The sequence below is a fragment of the Melopsittacus undulatus genome, chromosome 4, assembly GCF_012275295.1.
Source record: "Melopsittacus undulatus isolate bMelUnd1 chromosome 4, bMelUnd1.mat.Z, whole genome shotgun sequence".
In the NCBI taxonomy this organism is placed as follows: domain Eukaryota; kingdom Metazoa; phylum Chordata; class Aves; order Psittaciformes; family Psittaculidae; genus Melopsittacus; species Melopsittacus undulatus.
The window spans coordinates 47,755,979-47,773,625 of NC_047530.1; the positions used below are offsets into that span (position 1 = coordinate 47,755,979).

Genomic DNA, 17,647 nt, shown 5'->3' on the forward strand with positions numbered 1-17,647 from the left:
CTTATTTATACCAAGTTCTATGCTAGCCTGCTAGTTCTATGCTGGTACTTCATGAAGTCAGTTAACGCATTTAACACAAAACTGTAAAAACCAGGGCTTGCTTACAGCTGGCCACAAGAATTATGCCTCACTTTCACTCTTCTCCAACACTCCCCATCTCGATTGTCCCAGAAAAATATCAACTTTTCCCTTTGCCCAAATTCTTCCTAAATCAGTAATATTTTCCATCTAGATATCTCACCTCCATGGGAAGACTCTCGGATGTCCCAGATAAGAACCCGGCCATCATCTGATGAACTAGCAAAGATGTTATCATTTACTGGGCTTACTGAAAGACCATACACTGCATCTTCATGGGCGAACACATCCAAGGTCTCAGTGCTGGAGAAGAGACACACAATATTGTAATTCTTCCTTCTTTTGCTGTTGTTTTAAAAAGCAAAGTATTTACAGTTGTATTTACCCAGTAATACCAAGACAGATGATTCTGGGATTGCTTTATTTCTTGAGAATACATCTTGTATAGAATTTCTCATGGAAACTCTACAAAGACATTCTACCTAAAATCAGTGTTTTCCTCATTCAGCAACTGATGTACTTAGTGACAAACCTACTTCTGTCTCATGGACCAACTAACAGAAAGGCCAAAAAAGCAGTTAACAGAAAAAGTCATTAAAAAGTATGAAAAACCAGTTCCTTTACCAAGTGTTATCATTCAAGAATTCAGAGTAACTTTCTTCCATAGAAATTAATCAGAATTCAGCATGTCAGACTAGTAAGGTTTCTTTCAGAAGATCACACATAGAGCCTTAGAGGAATGAATTCTGTATGCATTACAACTGGACTTAACACAACTGAAAAAACCCCCCACCCTGATAACAAAAGCACATTAAAAATACATACAAATAAAAAAGACTTGTTAAAACATCTAAGCAAGACACAGCAGTAACCAAACATAATATTCCTAAGAAAGCATTAGAAGATTAAGACGAAGTTACTTTTCTCAGCTTTCGTGTACACTTTATACAAGTAGATATAAGCTATGATGGAAGGCATATGGTACGCTGTACGCACAATTCCATGCAAAAGGCTTTGCACAAATTTAACAATAAATTAATCTAAATTATGTTAAGTAATTATTCAGGCCACTCAGAAACACCTCAGGCTTTATATTTCTCTGTTCTTACATATAGCTCTTCCTCCATCTTTCACGCTTTTTCTTTATCCTGGATTTTGTTGAGTTCATGTTATTTAAATGGTCATTGCTTAAATACGTTGAAGTTACTAATACAGAGCAAAATTTTTTTATAGTTTTTCCACTTCGAAAGCAGTAAGCACAAAACACATGATATCCAGAGAACTCCAGTCTAGTACATTACCACTACTGTATTAATTACATTTTGACTAAAAGCCTAATTTTGATGTAGCACCACAAAGCCTAATTCCCAACTGCTTTTTAGTTTCAGTAAAAAGTATCAAAATAAATATGCTTCACAATAGCATGGAGAATCAGGCAGCTTTTAAAAGTTACACAGGCTAAATCATTTTCTCCAACAATACAAATCTTAAATACAAGTCATGTGAGTGTTTTGAAAAACAAAATAAAAAACCCGTATGTGCCACAATACTTGCACATGTGCCAGAATAATTTGGCTCTGTATCTACTCAGAAGCTACTATGATGCCTGTAGGAGAGCATATGTATTTAATAACCATTCTCTATACAGAGGTCAAAATGAAGCAGAAACCAAATGCTGACAAAAAAACCCAAACCAACAAAGGGGTGAGAGGGAATAGTTCATTCCAGATATAAATTCAGATAAATAAAAAGCATGTTTCAGGATTAAAACACTGCTCCTCTCCCAGAACATTAATTTAAGAAGTGCCTCCAATGAGTTGACATTAAGAGAGCACTTGAAGCAGTGGAAATATAAACTGTGTATTTACCTTTCAACATCATGGAGTATAACTTGCTCATCGTTGCCTAAAAACAGAAATATAAACACTTAACATCATGTTTCAATGGTTAAAAGCATTACAGTTAAAAACAAAACAAACACAATGCATACTTTTTGTTATTTTCTATTTCAAAAAACAAAACTGAAGCAGAGAGAAGACCAGTTCACTTGCCAAGCTGTCAGCCCCTTTGCTCGGTTATGTGAAAGGCTCCATGTGACACTTCCAGTCATGATCAAATGCACCAATTCATTACATCTGCTACTACTCAACAAATAATTCTGCTTAACTGTGTTACTGACCATTCTTTGTTCAGCTTGAGCTTGAGGTTTGGGACATTTACAGTAAATAGAGTATCATATCAAGCAGCAGAACACCTTTAACTTTCATGTGAATACATCTTTCTTCCTGCTCAGAGGATGCTCCATGAAAAGATAATGGCAAAAAGAGATGCAATAAGAAAAATGCACTGGGTTCCCAAGCGCAAATGCCACCAATACACACTGTCAGCATTCAGGGTTTTGCAACCATTAAGAAGGCACGAACGTGACTGCCAACATAATTTCTTTTATACTAACAAAAAAACGAGCCAAGTAACTAGACAATCATGTCACTTTTCTTTGATCACATCCATTGAATTCAATGGAAATTAACCACATGCATGTAGACTAAGAAGGTCACAGCTACAAAGTAATTTTATTGGCTCATGCAGTGTTTTTCAAACTTTAGCAATATTTTTTTAGTCTCTGTGCTGAATATTAATTTATCTGATTTGGCACCTCCTCTTTAGAAATATTTAAGGAGACACACATTTATATTTAAATCGGAAGGGAAAAAAAGAAAAACAAACCAGAAAGCCACAAAATCGTATTTTTATGTTCAGTATGTCTTTGTAGTTGTGATATCAAGTCGTGAAGCCTTAACATACACCAAAACCAGAGGTTCAAAAAGAGCAAGATTTCATGTTATGATTCTTAAGTGCTCAGTTGACACAGTTTTCATGCATATCATACACATTTCAACCATATTCTGTCCCAACAGAAAAAACATGAGAAAGTTTGTCTTTGACTAATGAGATGTGAGATTCTTCTACATACACTTGCTCTTTGCACAGGGTCCTAATTAAATTGTGTCAGCCTTATATTTCTGCAGTAGCTCATCTTTTCCATGGTGCAATAAACAAGTCACTTATGTGCAAGTGTCTTTTCATCATTAATTGCAATGGGAACTGCCAATTATGCATTACAGACAAGGCTTATACCTAGTAAAACTACTCTAGTGCCTACATATTTCACCAGGGAAAAATGTAGTCTAGTTTCTTCAGTGACAAAATTTCCTCCAGCTGAGGAAACTGTATAGAGAGTGAAGAACTCCTGTTCCTCACTGTCTATACAGTATGAACACAAGAATCATTCTTGACGGCTGGCTTCAGGGCTCTCATCATCATGGGATCAACCTTCCCTTCTATTGCAACCTCCAAAATGGAAAAGAAAGAATGAAAGGAGGGGGTGTGTGGAATAACCACTGCTTCTCTCTGTTTTGTGTGTGGGAGAAGGTGGTGGCAAAAACCTAACCACAAACTGCTTGGTTGCTTCTGGTAAGGATTTATCCTTGCAGAAAATGTCACTGCTCCTCAGCATAGTAGGGTTCCCACTTAACAGTGTTTAACATAGGAGAGAGCATTCTTCACTGAGAATAACTGTAATTGTACATGTGACTCCATTTATAATCTCTCTTGTTTTTGTAACTGCAGTTTCAATGACCAGAAAGAACAATTATCTGTCATTCCCTTCTATTATATCTGTGAGGATGAAATACTACAGAACATAGGGAGAGGAACACAGTTAAGGTGGCCTAAACCCTCTATCTGTCTCATCAGGCCTCCACAGAAACACAGTCAGTCCCCTGTAGGTTTCTTTCAGCTTTTCATACACTTAACATTAAATGCAAAAACAAGAACAAAGTCCATGAAGTTTACTAAGAGGGGATAGAAGAGATCTTTCATTTCAAATGCTGCCCTACTCTGTAAGTTGTGTGTAGACAGAGAAGGGCAACACTGTTCTTCAGGAACGGTAAGTCCTTTGGTATCTTGAGACAGGTTTTTCTCCAGAAATTACACGCATTATCCACTCAGTACCTTTCGTTTCCATAATGGCTACATGTGGTACATGCTACACATGTGTTCCTTCAAATCAAAGAGCTTTGAAATTCCTTGGATGCAATCCAATATGTACTGAAGTGGAAAATCCTCTCTCCTCTGCTATCAAGAGCTGCTTTAGGGAAAGGTCATCAGATCCTGTCATTAGTTGTTGGCAGCTTTATTTAAAGAATTAATTGAGTTCTGTTTGCCTTGTGCTACTTTCCATACTCTTAACACTCAGGGATTTTTTAAAGTATTCTAACTTCCATGATTCGAATACAACTCAAATTTCAATACAGAGTGGCAGTGACAACCAGCAGATCTTAGGACCCACAATTCTTTCAGACCTTTTAAGAATCTCCCAGAACACCGCTGAGTGAATAAATATAGTTAGTCCCATTTTACTGACAGAGATAAAACAGATGGTACATCTAGGCCATGCAGCAAAATGACTCTTTACATGGGATCCAAGAGTCAGACTCACAGCCCTTGTAGATGAGCTCTGTGAATCTTGGTGGAGCAGCTGAAAGAGTTCCTGACTCCTCCAGTGGAAATAATTTCTGGCAGAGGCATAGTGTATTTATGCAGACTGGAGGAGGAAGAAGAGATGAGAACGGCCAGTCTGTCTGTGCATCAGCTGTCACAGCTCATCTAACCTGGCATGTTAGCAAAAATCCACCATAATCAATGATGTACATCTTTCACTGCAGTGGCAAGGTACAATCAAACCACACTACTGCCCTCCCTGTGAAAACAGTAGCCACTGATAGCAGAGCCCAATATTAGAGGGTTAAGTTAGAAATAAGAAAATACCATTACAGTGGGTGCAGCAAAACTTGGCACAGTTCATTCTCTGAATATTCATGTAAGGTTCCATTTGTCTGAATTCAAACTAAAGTAAAACAGACTCCAGGCCAAAATTTCATTGGAATCACCCATGCAGATACATTCATTCTGAAGAACTGTGGATTGCCGTCTTTCTCATAAAAGGAACAGCAACCCGTAAAATCAGATGATAGGCATCACTATTTTACATTTTTGGGGTTTTCTCCACTTGAGAAGTGCATCTCTATCATTTAATCCTTAAAATCTGACACCATCTTAAGCTGTCATGCCTTTTTTTCGAAGGGATGTTACAGTTTTAACACAACACTGAAAATCAAGCAACAAAATGAACTGAATAAGGTTTTCTGGTAAAAAGTGGGTTTATATTTAAAAAGATAAATAACAAGGCCAATCACAGCTCAATGTGCCAAAAGTTCTAAAAGACAGACACTTATCTAGTGAGGACTGAAATGAGGTCTGAGAAAAAACGATCTACTAATAGATGGCAACAGCCCTTCATTAGCCATCTATGGGTGCATTAAAATCAGCTAAAGCAGCAGAGATTTTTAAGCATCATGCCTGATTGCCAGAAAGGATGCAAGGGTCTGTTCTCAGCACAGCTAAGACAGAATATTCAAGACAATGTTTCACAGTCTGTAGCACAAGTAAGAGCAGACTGGACCCAATATTCTCATGATAACTCAAGACATGAGGCACTTACATCAGGGTTTGGGAAAGGGAAGCATGACAAAGTTGCAAATGTGCTAGCTAAAGAATTCTCTGTTCCCAAAGAGCCTTCAGCTGCTGATTAAGGACACCTTCCAGATCCTTAGGGGACTATGGACCTTTCACATGAGACAGGATCTCGCTCACAGCTTATACTCTAGGGCATTCAAAATGCAAACACTTTTGAAATCAGGGTGCTCTTTCTTCCTTACCTCCAGAGAACACTTTTGTATTGCCACTGTTGAAAGCCAGGCAGAAGATGTTAGAGTGATGCTCCCCTTTCAGCTGGACTGGCTTGACTCTTGAGTGGATGGCTTCTTCCATATGCCAAAGTAAGACTCGGCGGTCATCCCCTCCTAGAAGAAAGAAAGGAAATGCACATTACCGCCTGAACCATGTGTAAATTGATGACAGACAAGCTACTTTGCCATTATTCATAAAAGGCTTTGCTGAAACCCTACTTAGCATTTAAAAAATTTACATCTCACAAGGGTTTGAGCATTCAGATGGGCATTTACATCAAGGTGCCATGCAGTCAGGTATTCAATTAATATTAACCAAAACAGAGGAATCGCCAGGCCAAGTCTGGATTAAACAGTTGCCATTTTTGCCAACACAGAGTGATAACCTGTAGCAACCTGGATATTTTACTGGTCTGTACAATTCTGTGGCAAGCTGTACATGAATTACACGCCAAATTAACATATGCATGTTGGCAAAATGCTTCTACACCAAATCGTTGTAGCCAGCATTTCCTATGTTACTCATAAAACAGGAACTTTTTCTCCCCCTCTCACTGACAACTGTATTTCCTCTAGCAATCTACAAAGCCGTCATAGCATATGTTGGCTACATGACTGACATGTGGCCATAAAAAGATTTTACTTAAGCATTCAGAAGTTGTCAGTGTGCAGTTGTCATACTTCCAGATCTGTAAAGGTTAAGGCAGACATTTCTGAGGTGAACTCCCAACAAAGCAAATAACTGAAAAGAAGTTCAGTTCTCTCTTGCTTTACAACTTGCTGTACTACTTCTAGTTGCTTGCCTAGGCACAGTTCTCAGTTCAGAGCTCTATGCACAAATATATTTAAATGCCTCATTATGTCTGGTAAACAATCAGATATAAAATAAATATTAGACTCTGTTCATGCTTCAATTGTATTAAGCACTTTTTATTATAAAGACAAAAACCAAGATACTATTGTACTGGACAGCATTCAACATCAATTTGGATGCCTATAAAAATCTGAGTAAAGCTTCTTCAAGCCAGACTCAAAATATTTTTTGTATCTGTGTTTAATTAGAAACTAAAGAGAGTGGCATCAGAAGTTGAAAGAGTCACTAGAAACATACTGATTTCAGTGAAAACATTTTACTGGCTCTATGCAAAACTGAAAGCATAAACTCGGCACCTTCCGAGCTGCTATCAAGAAGGAAAAGAGACATGAAACAGAGACAAAAAGAACCTGAAATTAATTGCTCTGAGGTTTACTTCAAGAAGAGGTAAATGCATAAGAAAGAAAAAAAAAATTACTGTTAATCAGATTTCTTAAAACTTTTCACATCATGTGATGCTATGAAGAAGTTTTCCCATAGAACTGAGTTATGTCAAACACCCTTAAAGTTAACAGTTTCCCAGCCTTTAAGTCTCCTAACAGATTTTATGACAATCACTTTGATAGCCAGTACAGCTGCATGCTATGCCTACCCATGCTCCATGAAATTGTGTATTCCTCCTCCTGATTTTGTGCTTTACAGAGCAAACAAGAGTACATGATAAGAAGATTTGTGATGCATTTGATAACTGCTGGGACTAAGAGTCAAATGCGATGGATCCAGAAAAACACACAGTAATTTATAGTCAATTAAACTGATGGGAGCTTTGATTCCTTTCTGTCCAGAAACAGGGAAGCTGTATTTGCACCACAGCAATGCAGTAATAAGACATGGAAATGCATGACTGCTGAAACATACGGCCATGTTTGTCATGCTAAAATCAAGAAAGGATTGTCATGCTTAAAGCAGTTTCTTTCTAAAGCCGTCAATAGCCACGTCTTAAAGTTACCATTACCTGGCAAACAACTTAAGCAACATTCAAGGCTGGCAAACACCAACAATGCAGCTACAGGCTACATTTATTGTTCTTCAAGACTTCTGTAAAAGACACTTCGGGGCAAAACATAGTATTATACTGTTGTTACTTATTACCATATCAAACCAATCTGCAAAACCAATGTAGTAAGTCTACACAACCTCCTACCTGATAGCACAGCCATTTAGGTGTCTGACTTTGACAGCAAACTTACTCACTTCCACTACCCACCTAGTCCAGATATGAACAAAAATAATGAAGATATCCAAAGACAACAAACATTACTGTAACTTCCAGAACACATACAGTATGGTAGGAACAAGACAAATTGCCACCTGTCCAGAAAAGCCTTTGATAGCATCAAGTTTTGCAACTCTTCCTGCTGAATCTATATGTCCCTCTCTTCCCAGACATGTAGATCTCCATAAGACTTTGGTAGAAAGGGCCCCACTATTGCATACCCAACACTACAGAAGTCTGAGAAGTATGCTTGCCTTTTTAGGTCTTTTAAATGCTCCCCACACTTATACAATTCTGTCCTTCTCAATCTATGTATTGTCTCGCACATACTTGTCTTTGGGAACTTCTACACCCCCATTTCATGCCTTAGTTTTCTTCTTATACTCCACTGAGACAGAGAAGTTTAATAAAACTCTAATGTTAACAGGGATGGTAGTGTGTCCCCTTCTAACTCCAATTCAGCTTCTCCAGAAATATTTGACTTAAGGGCCAGATCCATAAGAAATAAGAAGTCTTACCAATGAGTCCAGTCACAAAGGAGGATTTGTGGTGGAAACAATCTACCACTTCTACATCCTCACACAAGAGAACAAGAAGTGTTAAGTCACAGGCAAATAATACCTAAGAAAAGGCAAGTCTTATGTGATTGAAACCAGGAGAGGTGCAAAAAGGCAAATGCACCTTCCCCTACCAAAACCTGACTCTTGGAGTAAGAAGGAAGAAAGAAAGGAGGCAGACATGTATGGACAGGTACACAGGGAGACAGCAACGAAAATGTGAATATACAGAGGTTTTACACTCTGTAAAAAGGTACCATGACTCATCAGACACAAAGAGCATGCGCATTATGCAATGTAAGTTACAAGTCTGAGAATTATAGGAAACTCTAGGCCTATTTGTATTTGTTTTGTACAGATGATCAGTGAACATAGTTTAAGATGCTTTGAATTTATGCTGGATTTATTGTGCTACAACATGTGAAGCTGAAACTAATTGATACTTTTCAAAAAGCACTATACCCACTGCACAAACTTGTGATGACTTCACAATGCTCCTGAAAAGAGAATAACTGTGTACGGTAAGGGTATGTTCCTGACATGATAGAGTATATACTTACAGCAACAGGTTTACTATGCATCTGGTAAACCTAGAATTATGGCCTCATATGAAAATACCTCAGCCACCAAGGCTCCATATGTGGGTTTTCTAGAAATTGAAGCCCCACAAAGTCTTAAATTTGTAATTTTGCAGTTCATGGTGTCAGAAGTAATAGATTTGACATCTACAAAGTGGAAACAGCTTCATTCCATCTAATTTTGCCGATTCTGACAATTTGAAAAGCAAAAGTTTGTGTGACTCATCTAAGAATCACACAATGCCATTCTCTGGTTACTTTTCAGAAGAGAACCACACTTTATATAAGATTAGTCAAGTACTTCAGTGCTCATTACAGGTCAAACCTGCTTTTATGTTCAAAATCAAAGTTAGACAGGAAAAGAAGTTAGGCCAAAGAAGTATCTGTGGTCAGAGAGGCTGGAAATTTTATCACCATCACAATCCCATGTGGCTCTTGGTGTACGTACAGAAGAGCACTATTCCAATTCTCTGTTTGATTTTGTAGGGAGTTTTGTTTGGTTTGGGTTTTGTTTGCTTGAGGGTTTTTTTGTTTGGTTTGGTTGTTGTTTGATTTGGTCTTGTTTTTGGGGTTTTTTTTTGTTTTTTTTTTTTTCACAAGCGCACATGGACAAAATTACTTAAAAATACATTTCTTCCCTTCCCCATGTTACTGGAATACTTTGTTAATGCTTTGGGTCTTCTGCCTAATTTTGATGAGAGACAGAGGAAGATTAAGGAATTCTACACAGAAGATATATAACAGCTAAAAAGAAAACCTGCATTTCAAATCTTGGGATAGCTATCCTGAAACAGATTCTTAAGTAGACAAACACTTTGTGTTCACCCTTGACAACCTTCTAGCTCCCGTGGTCGCAAAGTGGATCTCCCAGAAGAAATAAAATGCCTCATCTTCTTTACGGTTTGCCCACTTCAGAATGGTTTGTGCATACCCCAACATGGGTGGGAAGGGGAGAGCGTGTTAAAAAAAAGGGGAGGCTGCCCCCCCCATACTTTCTTTTGTTTTGTTTGGGGTTTTGTTTGTTTTAAAGGAGTGTAGACAAACACTATAGGTAGAACGTGCCTGTTCTAGAAAACTGAAAAGGTCCCAAATGACTCAGCATAGCATATTTCAGCACAAATAGTTCACTGCCTCCACAGTTCCTGAACTAAAGCATTCTAGTTTTGCCCAGTTTTGGATGAGTTCTTCAAAAAACAAACAAACAACAACAAAAGTTTCCTGATCTGCGTACCTTCTAAACAGGTAACTACTAAATTTACAAACAATTTAATTTGGAAGAAGAGTCTACCTCACAGTAACAGTGCCCTACCTGTAGTTAAGAACTGTCCTTATTAGTCCTAAAATGATTCAAAGGGGGCCAGAACATACCCTTGCAAAACCAAATCTAGTCTAAACAGTGTCTGCATAGCTCACAAAATGCACTTGAGCTCTTATGTGCTAACAGAAGCACTTCAATGTCATACCAGTCAGGACTTTAAAACCTCAGTTTTAAAGTGCATTAACCTTGCTGATCATGGAAAATGCTAAGACCACTACTCTTCTTTGTCTCCCATATATGAGGCCCAGTCACTGAAGAACCTACATGGCAAGTGGCCAACACTTCTACATCGTATCATAAAAGATTAATCTTGCTGCTTGTATCTTTTCAAGAAGTTGCACAGAATACAGAAAGTGGGATTGGACAGTATTTCAACATGTTGATCACTTAGCTGACACGGGCTAAAGGCCACACCGTGGCCAAATTATTCCCAGTAGGTATGTATCTAGCTGTTCTTCTTTAAAAAAGGAAATCACTACACTCTCCTTAGGCAGCCTATTTCAGTGCTTTGTTATCCTTTCCAATAGGCAGATTAGCCTAATACGTAGCCTGAAGGTGCAGTTTGATGTTATATATAATCCCACTCCCCCTTGCCATGTGCTCCTGCTACTTCTCCTCCCACTGAATTCAGTGGTGAAGCAGCCAGCGGGCAAGTAGGTTGAAGCTGACCTGACAGAAAATCAACTGTCAAAGGACCTCTCCCTCCCTATTCCATCATACCCTCTTCTGAACTTCCTCAAGTTTGGCCACATCTTTCTCAAAGTGACCAAAATCAAGCACAATGCCCCATCTGAGGCCCTGACAGCACCAAATAAACCAGATTTTATCACACTGGATGATACTTACATTGTGATCTACTATCACATTTGAATACTCTTCTACATGACTATGGTCTCTAGTCTCCATAGTGTAAGTGTAGAGTCGTCCACTTTCACTCATGTGCTGTAGTTTGCACTTGTTCCTAGCAAATCACATGACTTTTTTTTCCAAATAATGTTTCTTAGTTAACTTTAAACCCTGGTATCACCTTTAGATATTATAATTTCCTCAGGCACTAATGAAAACATTGTGTAATAACTGGACCCAAGATCCCTCCTCACACAGAATTCTGCTTGCTACAAAAAGACCAAAATCAAGACTGCCCCTCTTTAAAACACTTGATACACAATCCCTTTACTTTAGAAGTAAGTATTCCACCACCTTTGCTAAATTCCCCTGTTTTAAGCTCATACTCCTTCAGATTTACATGGCAACCAAATGGCAGATGAATTTCCAGTACTTTGCTGCATCCCTACAAATTTATGATCATAGAAGAGCTATTAATTTTGGCATTATCTGGTGAGGGAAAAAACATATGCATGGATTAAGTAAGTCTCAGATTACGGTACTTCCCAGAAGTTATCTTGAAAGCGCAGTTTAAAGTAGGGGAAAAAAAGTGGGAGGTTCTGATAAAGATACTTATGTTTGTAAGAGATAGCAGGCATGAACAGTGACAGTCAGATAAACAAATAGGAAAACATACCTACCAAACTTGAGGATGGGAGAAAGCCTGTTACACAGACTAAGTAATGATGATTTTTAAGAATTTAAATTGCAAAAGGAGATGCTTGGCATATCTGAGGGAAGAAGTCAGTTGCATATCATTGCATGGTGAATTTAATTTCCAGTCAGGAAAAGTCACATGTTTCTCAAACTGTTAACAGGAAAATAGCATCACCTAGTATACAGTGCTACAAAAACAACAAAATCTTTCAACTCCATCCAGAAGCTGGTTTTCACTAATTTCAGCCCACTTACATATTTCTTGTATGTTAAGCTTTCCTCTTTCCCTGTGTCAATTCTATAGATTGGTCTTCTCTGCTTCTCACATTGCATCTTCTCCCAAGTACCCACCTCCTCCTTTAATTTCTCTCAATTTTCTTTAATTCTTGTCCATATTCCTGTTCCTTCTTCCAGCACTCCTGCCCCAAAATATTGTCTGTCTCTTCTCCCCTCTCCAAAGTGACACTGCTGAGTTCCACACTGGTCTACAAACTGGCCCCCAACCTATTGACCTCAACTTTTTACTTGAAAACATGGTCAGAAGCAAAATGACTCTCTCTTAAATGTGTGCTCTCCAATACAAGATTTAAAGAAGATAGTAAAAAGTTTCAAACATGATTTCAAAAGGCCTGCTGAGGCTTGTCTATACTGAAATGCTTTCCAAAATCCTAACAGGAAGACTATCTGGAACTGTAATATAAACCCTGTTTAAGCAGTTTGAAATGTTTACTGAAACAGTAATCATTAGTCTTACAGACCTGCTTCTGGAAGACACATCCAAAAAAAAAAAAAGTGGGACACATACCTAAGGAAAGCATTCTGCCAATACTGATGAAAACAGCACTAGCACGTTGAAATGCAGGCTAGCATTTAAACAGCATCAGTATAGCCACTCCAAATGCACTGCATCAGCTGTATTTAAAAGAGCTCTAACAAGGTCTAAGTTGTTAACAAGTCAATTAGCTGAAGCAGACTTCTCTAGGTTAAGAATATACATATTACTTAAGACTGAACAACTGAGAAAGACTGCTTGCACTCTCCCTTTTCACACACTCCAATATCCCTGTTAACTTGCTTAGCTGCTACAAGCGCAGATGGAAGCATCTAACATCTCATCCTTACCTCAGCACACTGACTATTTTGAGGGAGGAGAGACCCACATGCCATCTATTCTAAGGCTTTATCTGCATTTGGAAGAGTCTGAAGCAACTCTTCGGGAAACTTCGGATTAGAAGCAATTTAGACCCTTGCTGTATCTTTCACCTGAGCTCTCCTTTTCACTGTTTTTTTTCCTGCTTTTACTATTTCTCAAAGTTTCAGGATTAAGAATGACCTAAAAAAAAAAGTTGTTGGAGTGTAATTTAATGAAACCTAGGCTTATAATGACATTAAATTTAACAGAGCATCCATAAACATTTCACATTTTCTTATTCTTGACTGAATAAGCACCTGCCTGCTACTGCTATCACAGAAAGCATTCTAGATCTTATGGTCACAGATAATGTAAAACATTGTTAAGAACAGTTACCATAATTACAGCTCTTCCTTTTCTAACAGCATCAGCACAAGGTCAGACTTAAGATAGTTTGCTCTTAATTATCCCAAATTTGTGCACTGTTAACACATGTAACTTAAGCATCCTTATCCCACTGCTGCGTTGTTTTCTTTTTTACTTGCTCCCTAATAATTTCACAACATTTAGGACGATAGAACTCTAGAACCACATATCTCCTACATGTGGGAAAAAAAGCTTACCCCCTAAACATTCTATAGCTTTATGAGAAGTTACTAAATTGAAAACTGGACATAGTTGAAAAACTTTCCTTTTACCTACGCTTCTTCAGATGTGCACTTGATGGGGCATCTGCCTCCATTTCCCGCACCTACCTGACTCAGGCAGACTGGACAGAATTAATTCTTAAAAGTCTGTTCCAGCCCTCAACTTCTGATGCTTCTACCTATAGAATGGACATCAACATAAGTCCGTCAATGATACAACAAAGCCTGGAGTGTCTCCTGAGCATTCCTGAGCAAGAAGAACAGAAAATACTGATGGCTTTTCCATTACTTATGGAAAATAAAAAAGCAACAGCAGATGTACTTGAGCTCTCTGTAGCAGTTTTTAAGTGGAAATATATAGCTCTGCTTACTACTGGAGAAGGACCAGCACAAACCAGCATGCCAACATTAGCACAACTGAGAACTTTAGAAGACATGAATCAGTGTTCTCTTCCACACACGTGTATATGCATGTATATGTACATTCACAAGATAAATGGATGTGCATCTCAAAAGTTGCATGTGTATATAAAGAATCCCTGACAGTAATACCAAGATCCCTCATGGACACACTCTAGAAATCACTGGACTTACACTTTCATGCTTCTTCAGGTAAGAAAGTTAAATTTAGGAAGGTCTCAGTGTATCAGCTTCCACTCTATGTTTATGTGGTGTTTTTATTCTGCCCCTGCTTAAAGGCAATCAAACACCCTTAATAACTTTTTATTGAATTCCATTATTTCTGGAGTTACAATAGATAGTTTTGTGCAACAGAGCCCGCCTCTGCCCAGACACCATGGCAAAGAAATAAGCAACCCACTCAGCCGTACCCTATCATCTCCTCAGTAGCCCCAGTCGCTATTTACAGCCCAACAGAGGGTGGCCAAGCAAACTCGAGACCCTCTCGGCCCCTCTCCACGCCCTGGCTGCTAAGCAGGTCATTACCCTCCTGCACGCGGAGAGAGCACTCTCAACAAAGCTGCCACTGCCTTATTGCCACGAGCTCTGGATTTCCCCGAGGGCCCACCCGACACGGAGGGGGCCGGCTCCGCGGCAGCCCGGCCCCGTGGGACAGCCCGCGGAAAGGCGGCCGTTCCCTCCACCCCGCTTCCCCCGAGGGCCTGGGGCGGCAGGGACGCGACCCCCACGCCCGCGGCCTGCAATGGGCACGGCTCGCCGCGGCCTGGCAGTCCCCGGGGCGGCTAGGCAGGGGCAGCCCCTCTCGGGCTGCCAGCCCCCTGCCCACCGCCCCGAAGGGCTCAGGCCCCTCACAGCGCAGCGCGGGGATCCCAAGCTGGGCGGGAGCGGAGTGCCGCGGCCCCTCGGGGCCCGGGGCGCCGCGCTGTGCCCCGCCGCGGGCGGGATAGGCCCTCGATTCCCCGGCCTGTCGCTAAGAGCCGCCCGAGGAGAGCGCGGCCTGCAGCGCCCGGCCAGGCCGCGGCCTGAAGTTGCCTCCTTCCCCCACCACCCCTCCAAGCCCGGAGGCGGGGAAGGAGGAAGAGGCACCTGCGCCAAGCGCTGCCGGGCTGGGGGGAGGCAGGCAGCCGGCCACCGGGCCCCACAGCCCCTCCCCGGCTGGAAGGGATGCTGAGCCTTTCCCCGTCTTCAGTGTCGCTGCTGATGTCAAGCCCTCGCCTCCCTCCTACCTGACAGCATCCCCCTGCCATGACTCCCTCAGCCCCGGGCAGGCAACAGGGAGAACCTGAACCCCAAAACCATCTCTACGGAAGTACCCCCCTCTCCAAATGCGCCCTGCGAGGGAAGGAAGGAGGAACAAAACAAACCCCTATTCCCCTCCCGCAGAACAAGACGCAGGGATGGTCCCAAAGTGACCAGGCCCTCAGTTAACCGGATCCGGTTCCCTGCCCGACGCCGAGAGGGACCGCAGCCCACCTTCCTTCCCCCCCTCATTCCCCCGGGTGAACTCCGTCCCGCCGCCCGCCCCCCGGCAGCCGCTGCTGACCCTCCCAGTCCCCGGTGCGCAGGCCCGGGGCACGGCGCGGACAAATGTCACCCGCCACCGACAGTGCCCGCCGCGGAGCTGATCCCTTCGGTCGCTGTGTCGTATCCCCCAGAATAACAAAATTCCCTTCTAAGGGGCAAAACACGCGAGCCGTCAAATAAAAGGGCACCCCCGGCTCCCGCCCCTGGCGCCCTGTACACACTCTCCTAAAAACTTTGTCCAGGGCTTCCCAATAACAGTAGAATTTAAAACCTGTCAACCATTTTAGATCCCTACTTGGGAAATACTATTCCCGGGCACCGGTGGGGTTGAGGAACGACTCTGAGCTGCGCCGCGGCTCGGCTCCCCTCCCCCCGGGCAGCGGGGGGGCGGCAGAGGAGGAAGATTCTTTCTGGGGAAGGGATGGCGGGAGGGGGCGAAGGACGGGAAGCGTTCGCTTTACCTGAGACCAGCCACTGGCCTCCATTGTTGGAGAATTCAATGGCATTGACACAGCCGAAGTGGCCCAGGAGGTCCTTCTTGTAGAGGTTCCTGCAGCCCCGCAGGCGTCTCCGCTGGAAGTCCTGGGTGAGCAGGGGGTCCCCCTCCAAGCCCCGCTGGGACAGGAACCCCACCACCGACCGCATGCTGCCCCCCCGGCCGCCTCTCCTCTTCATGCTGCCGCCTGCGCCGCTCCCCGCCGCTCCTTCCCCCGCCGCCCCTTCCCCTGCCGCCGCCTCCCCTCCCCCGCTTCCCCCCTTGTTATGGTTATGATGATTTTTCTTTAGCCAGCCATGGCAGAGAGGTGTTAGACACTCCGCCGCTTCCTGATCCCGCTGGCTCCTCCCCGCTCCCCTCAGCAGCTGATCCTCAGCTGCAGCCCGCGCCTGCTAGCCCGGCTCTAACGTGGCGCCGCCGCTTTTTAACTCGCCCCTGTGTTGGCGCGGGGGGGGACGGGTACATTTGCTGCCCCGAGGACCCGCGGGAGGACCCTTCCCACCGCCCCTGCCTGGGGGGGGGGGGTGCCCCGGCTGAGGGGCCCGCCGCCGTTAACGGCCCTGCGGCCGGAGGGCAGGTGCTGCCGCGGGCGGCGTCCCCGGTGGAGGGGATCAGAACTCTGCAGAGCCGCTGCCGGCCCGCCGGGAGTGCGGGGTTCCCACGGGCCCTGCGCACTGCTCACCGGAGGGAGGACGGGAAACACCTCAAGTGCGTGTGGTTTGTCCGCCATAAATGCTGAGAGGTTTGTGTGGGGCTTCCGAAAATTAGGTCTTTAGATGTTTTCTTTTTTCTTTTTAAGATAGTTTTCGTGAAGGTTTTATTACTTGTTCTCGTCTGCGCCCACCCGACTAACACTGAAAACAGGGGAGCTGCCCCTTCTCTGCAGCTTCAGGAGACTGTTGGAAATACAGATGAGTTTTACTCTCTTACCCTGCAGTATCCACAAAACCCGAAAAGGCAATCGTCTAAACAGGTGGAACTGATCTGTGTTGTCCTTCACTGCTTTAACACACCATAACCTGTGTCTGTGGAAAATCGTCTCTTGTCTTTCACAGGACACTGTCCCTCACAGGTAACATCAGATGCCATGTAAAGACAAATGTAGTGCCACTCAAAGAGTGGCATCCATTAGGTGCAGCCTGGAGCCCGCAGTCCTTGCAGTGCCCAACTGCATACTCCCTGCACACAAGGTGAATTGTCCCCGACCTGCAGCTTGAAACTTTCAGGCCTGTATTTCCCCACTGGCACCAGTACCTGGGGAAGACAGTTTTTGGAAAGTGAGGAATAGCCTGACAGTCCTGACCTGTGTGTGAAACTGCACCTGCTGGGAATTAGGAATCTCCAAACTTTAAAATAAACAAGCAGAAAAACCTCCCTGACATGAACCATGGTGCAGCAACATGACTGAGTACTGTTAGACCGTTGCCATGTTCCAGTGGCAGTTTTTCAGTAGAA

At 42.6% G+C, this 17,647-nt stretch overlaps 1 protein-coding gene across 1 annotated transcript in view; it reads right to left on the minus strand.

Moving 5' to 3' along the window:
• Positions 1–16,371, minus strand: part of DCAF5 (DDB1 and CUL4 associated factor 5) — a 73,713-nt gene extending 57,342 nt beyond the window's left edge. The window contains exons 1-4 of the mRNA XM_005149246.3: positions 16,158–16,371; positions 5,859–6,002; positions 1,947–1,983; positions 242–381 (exon numbers count right to left, since the gene is read on the minus strand). Of these exons, the coding sequence (XP_005149303.2) occupies positions 242–381; positions 1,947–1,983; positions 5,859–6,002; positions 16,158–16,371 (535 nt within the window). The remainder of the gene's footprint in view (positions 1–241; positions 382–1,946; positions 1,984–5,858; positions 6,003–16,157) is intronic.
• Positions 16,372–17,647: the final 1,276 nt, after the last annotated feature.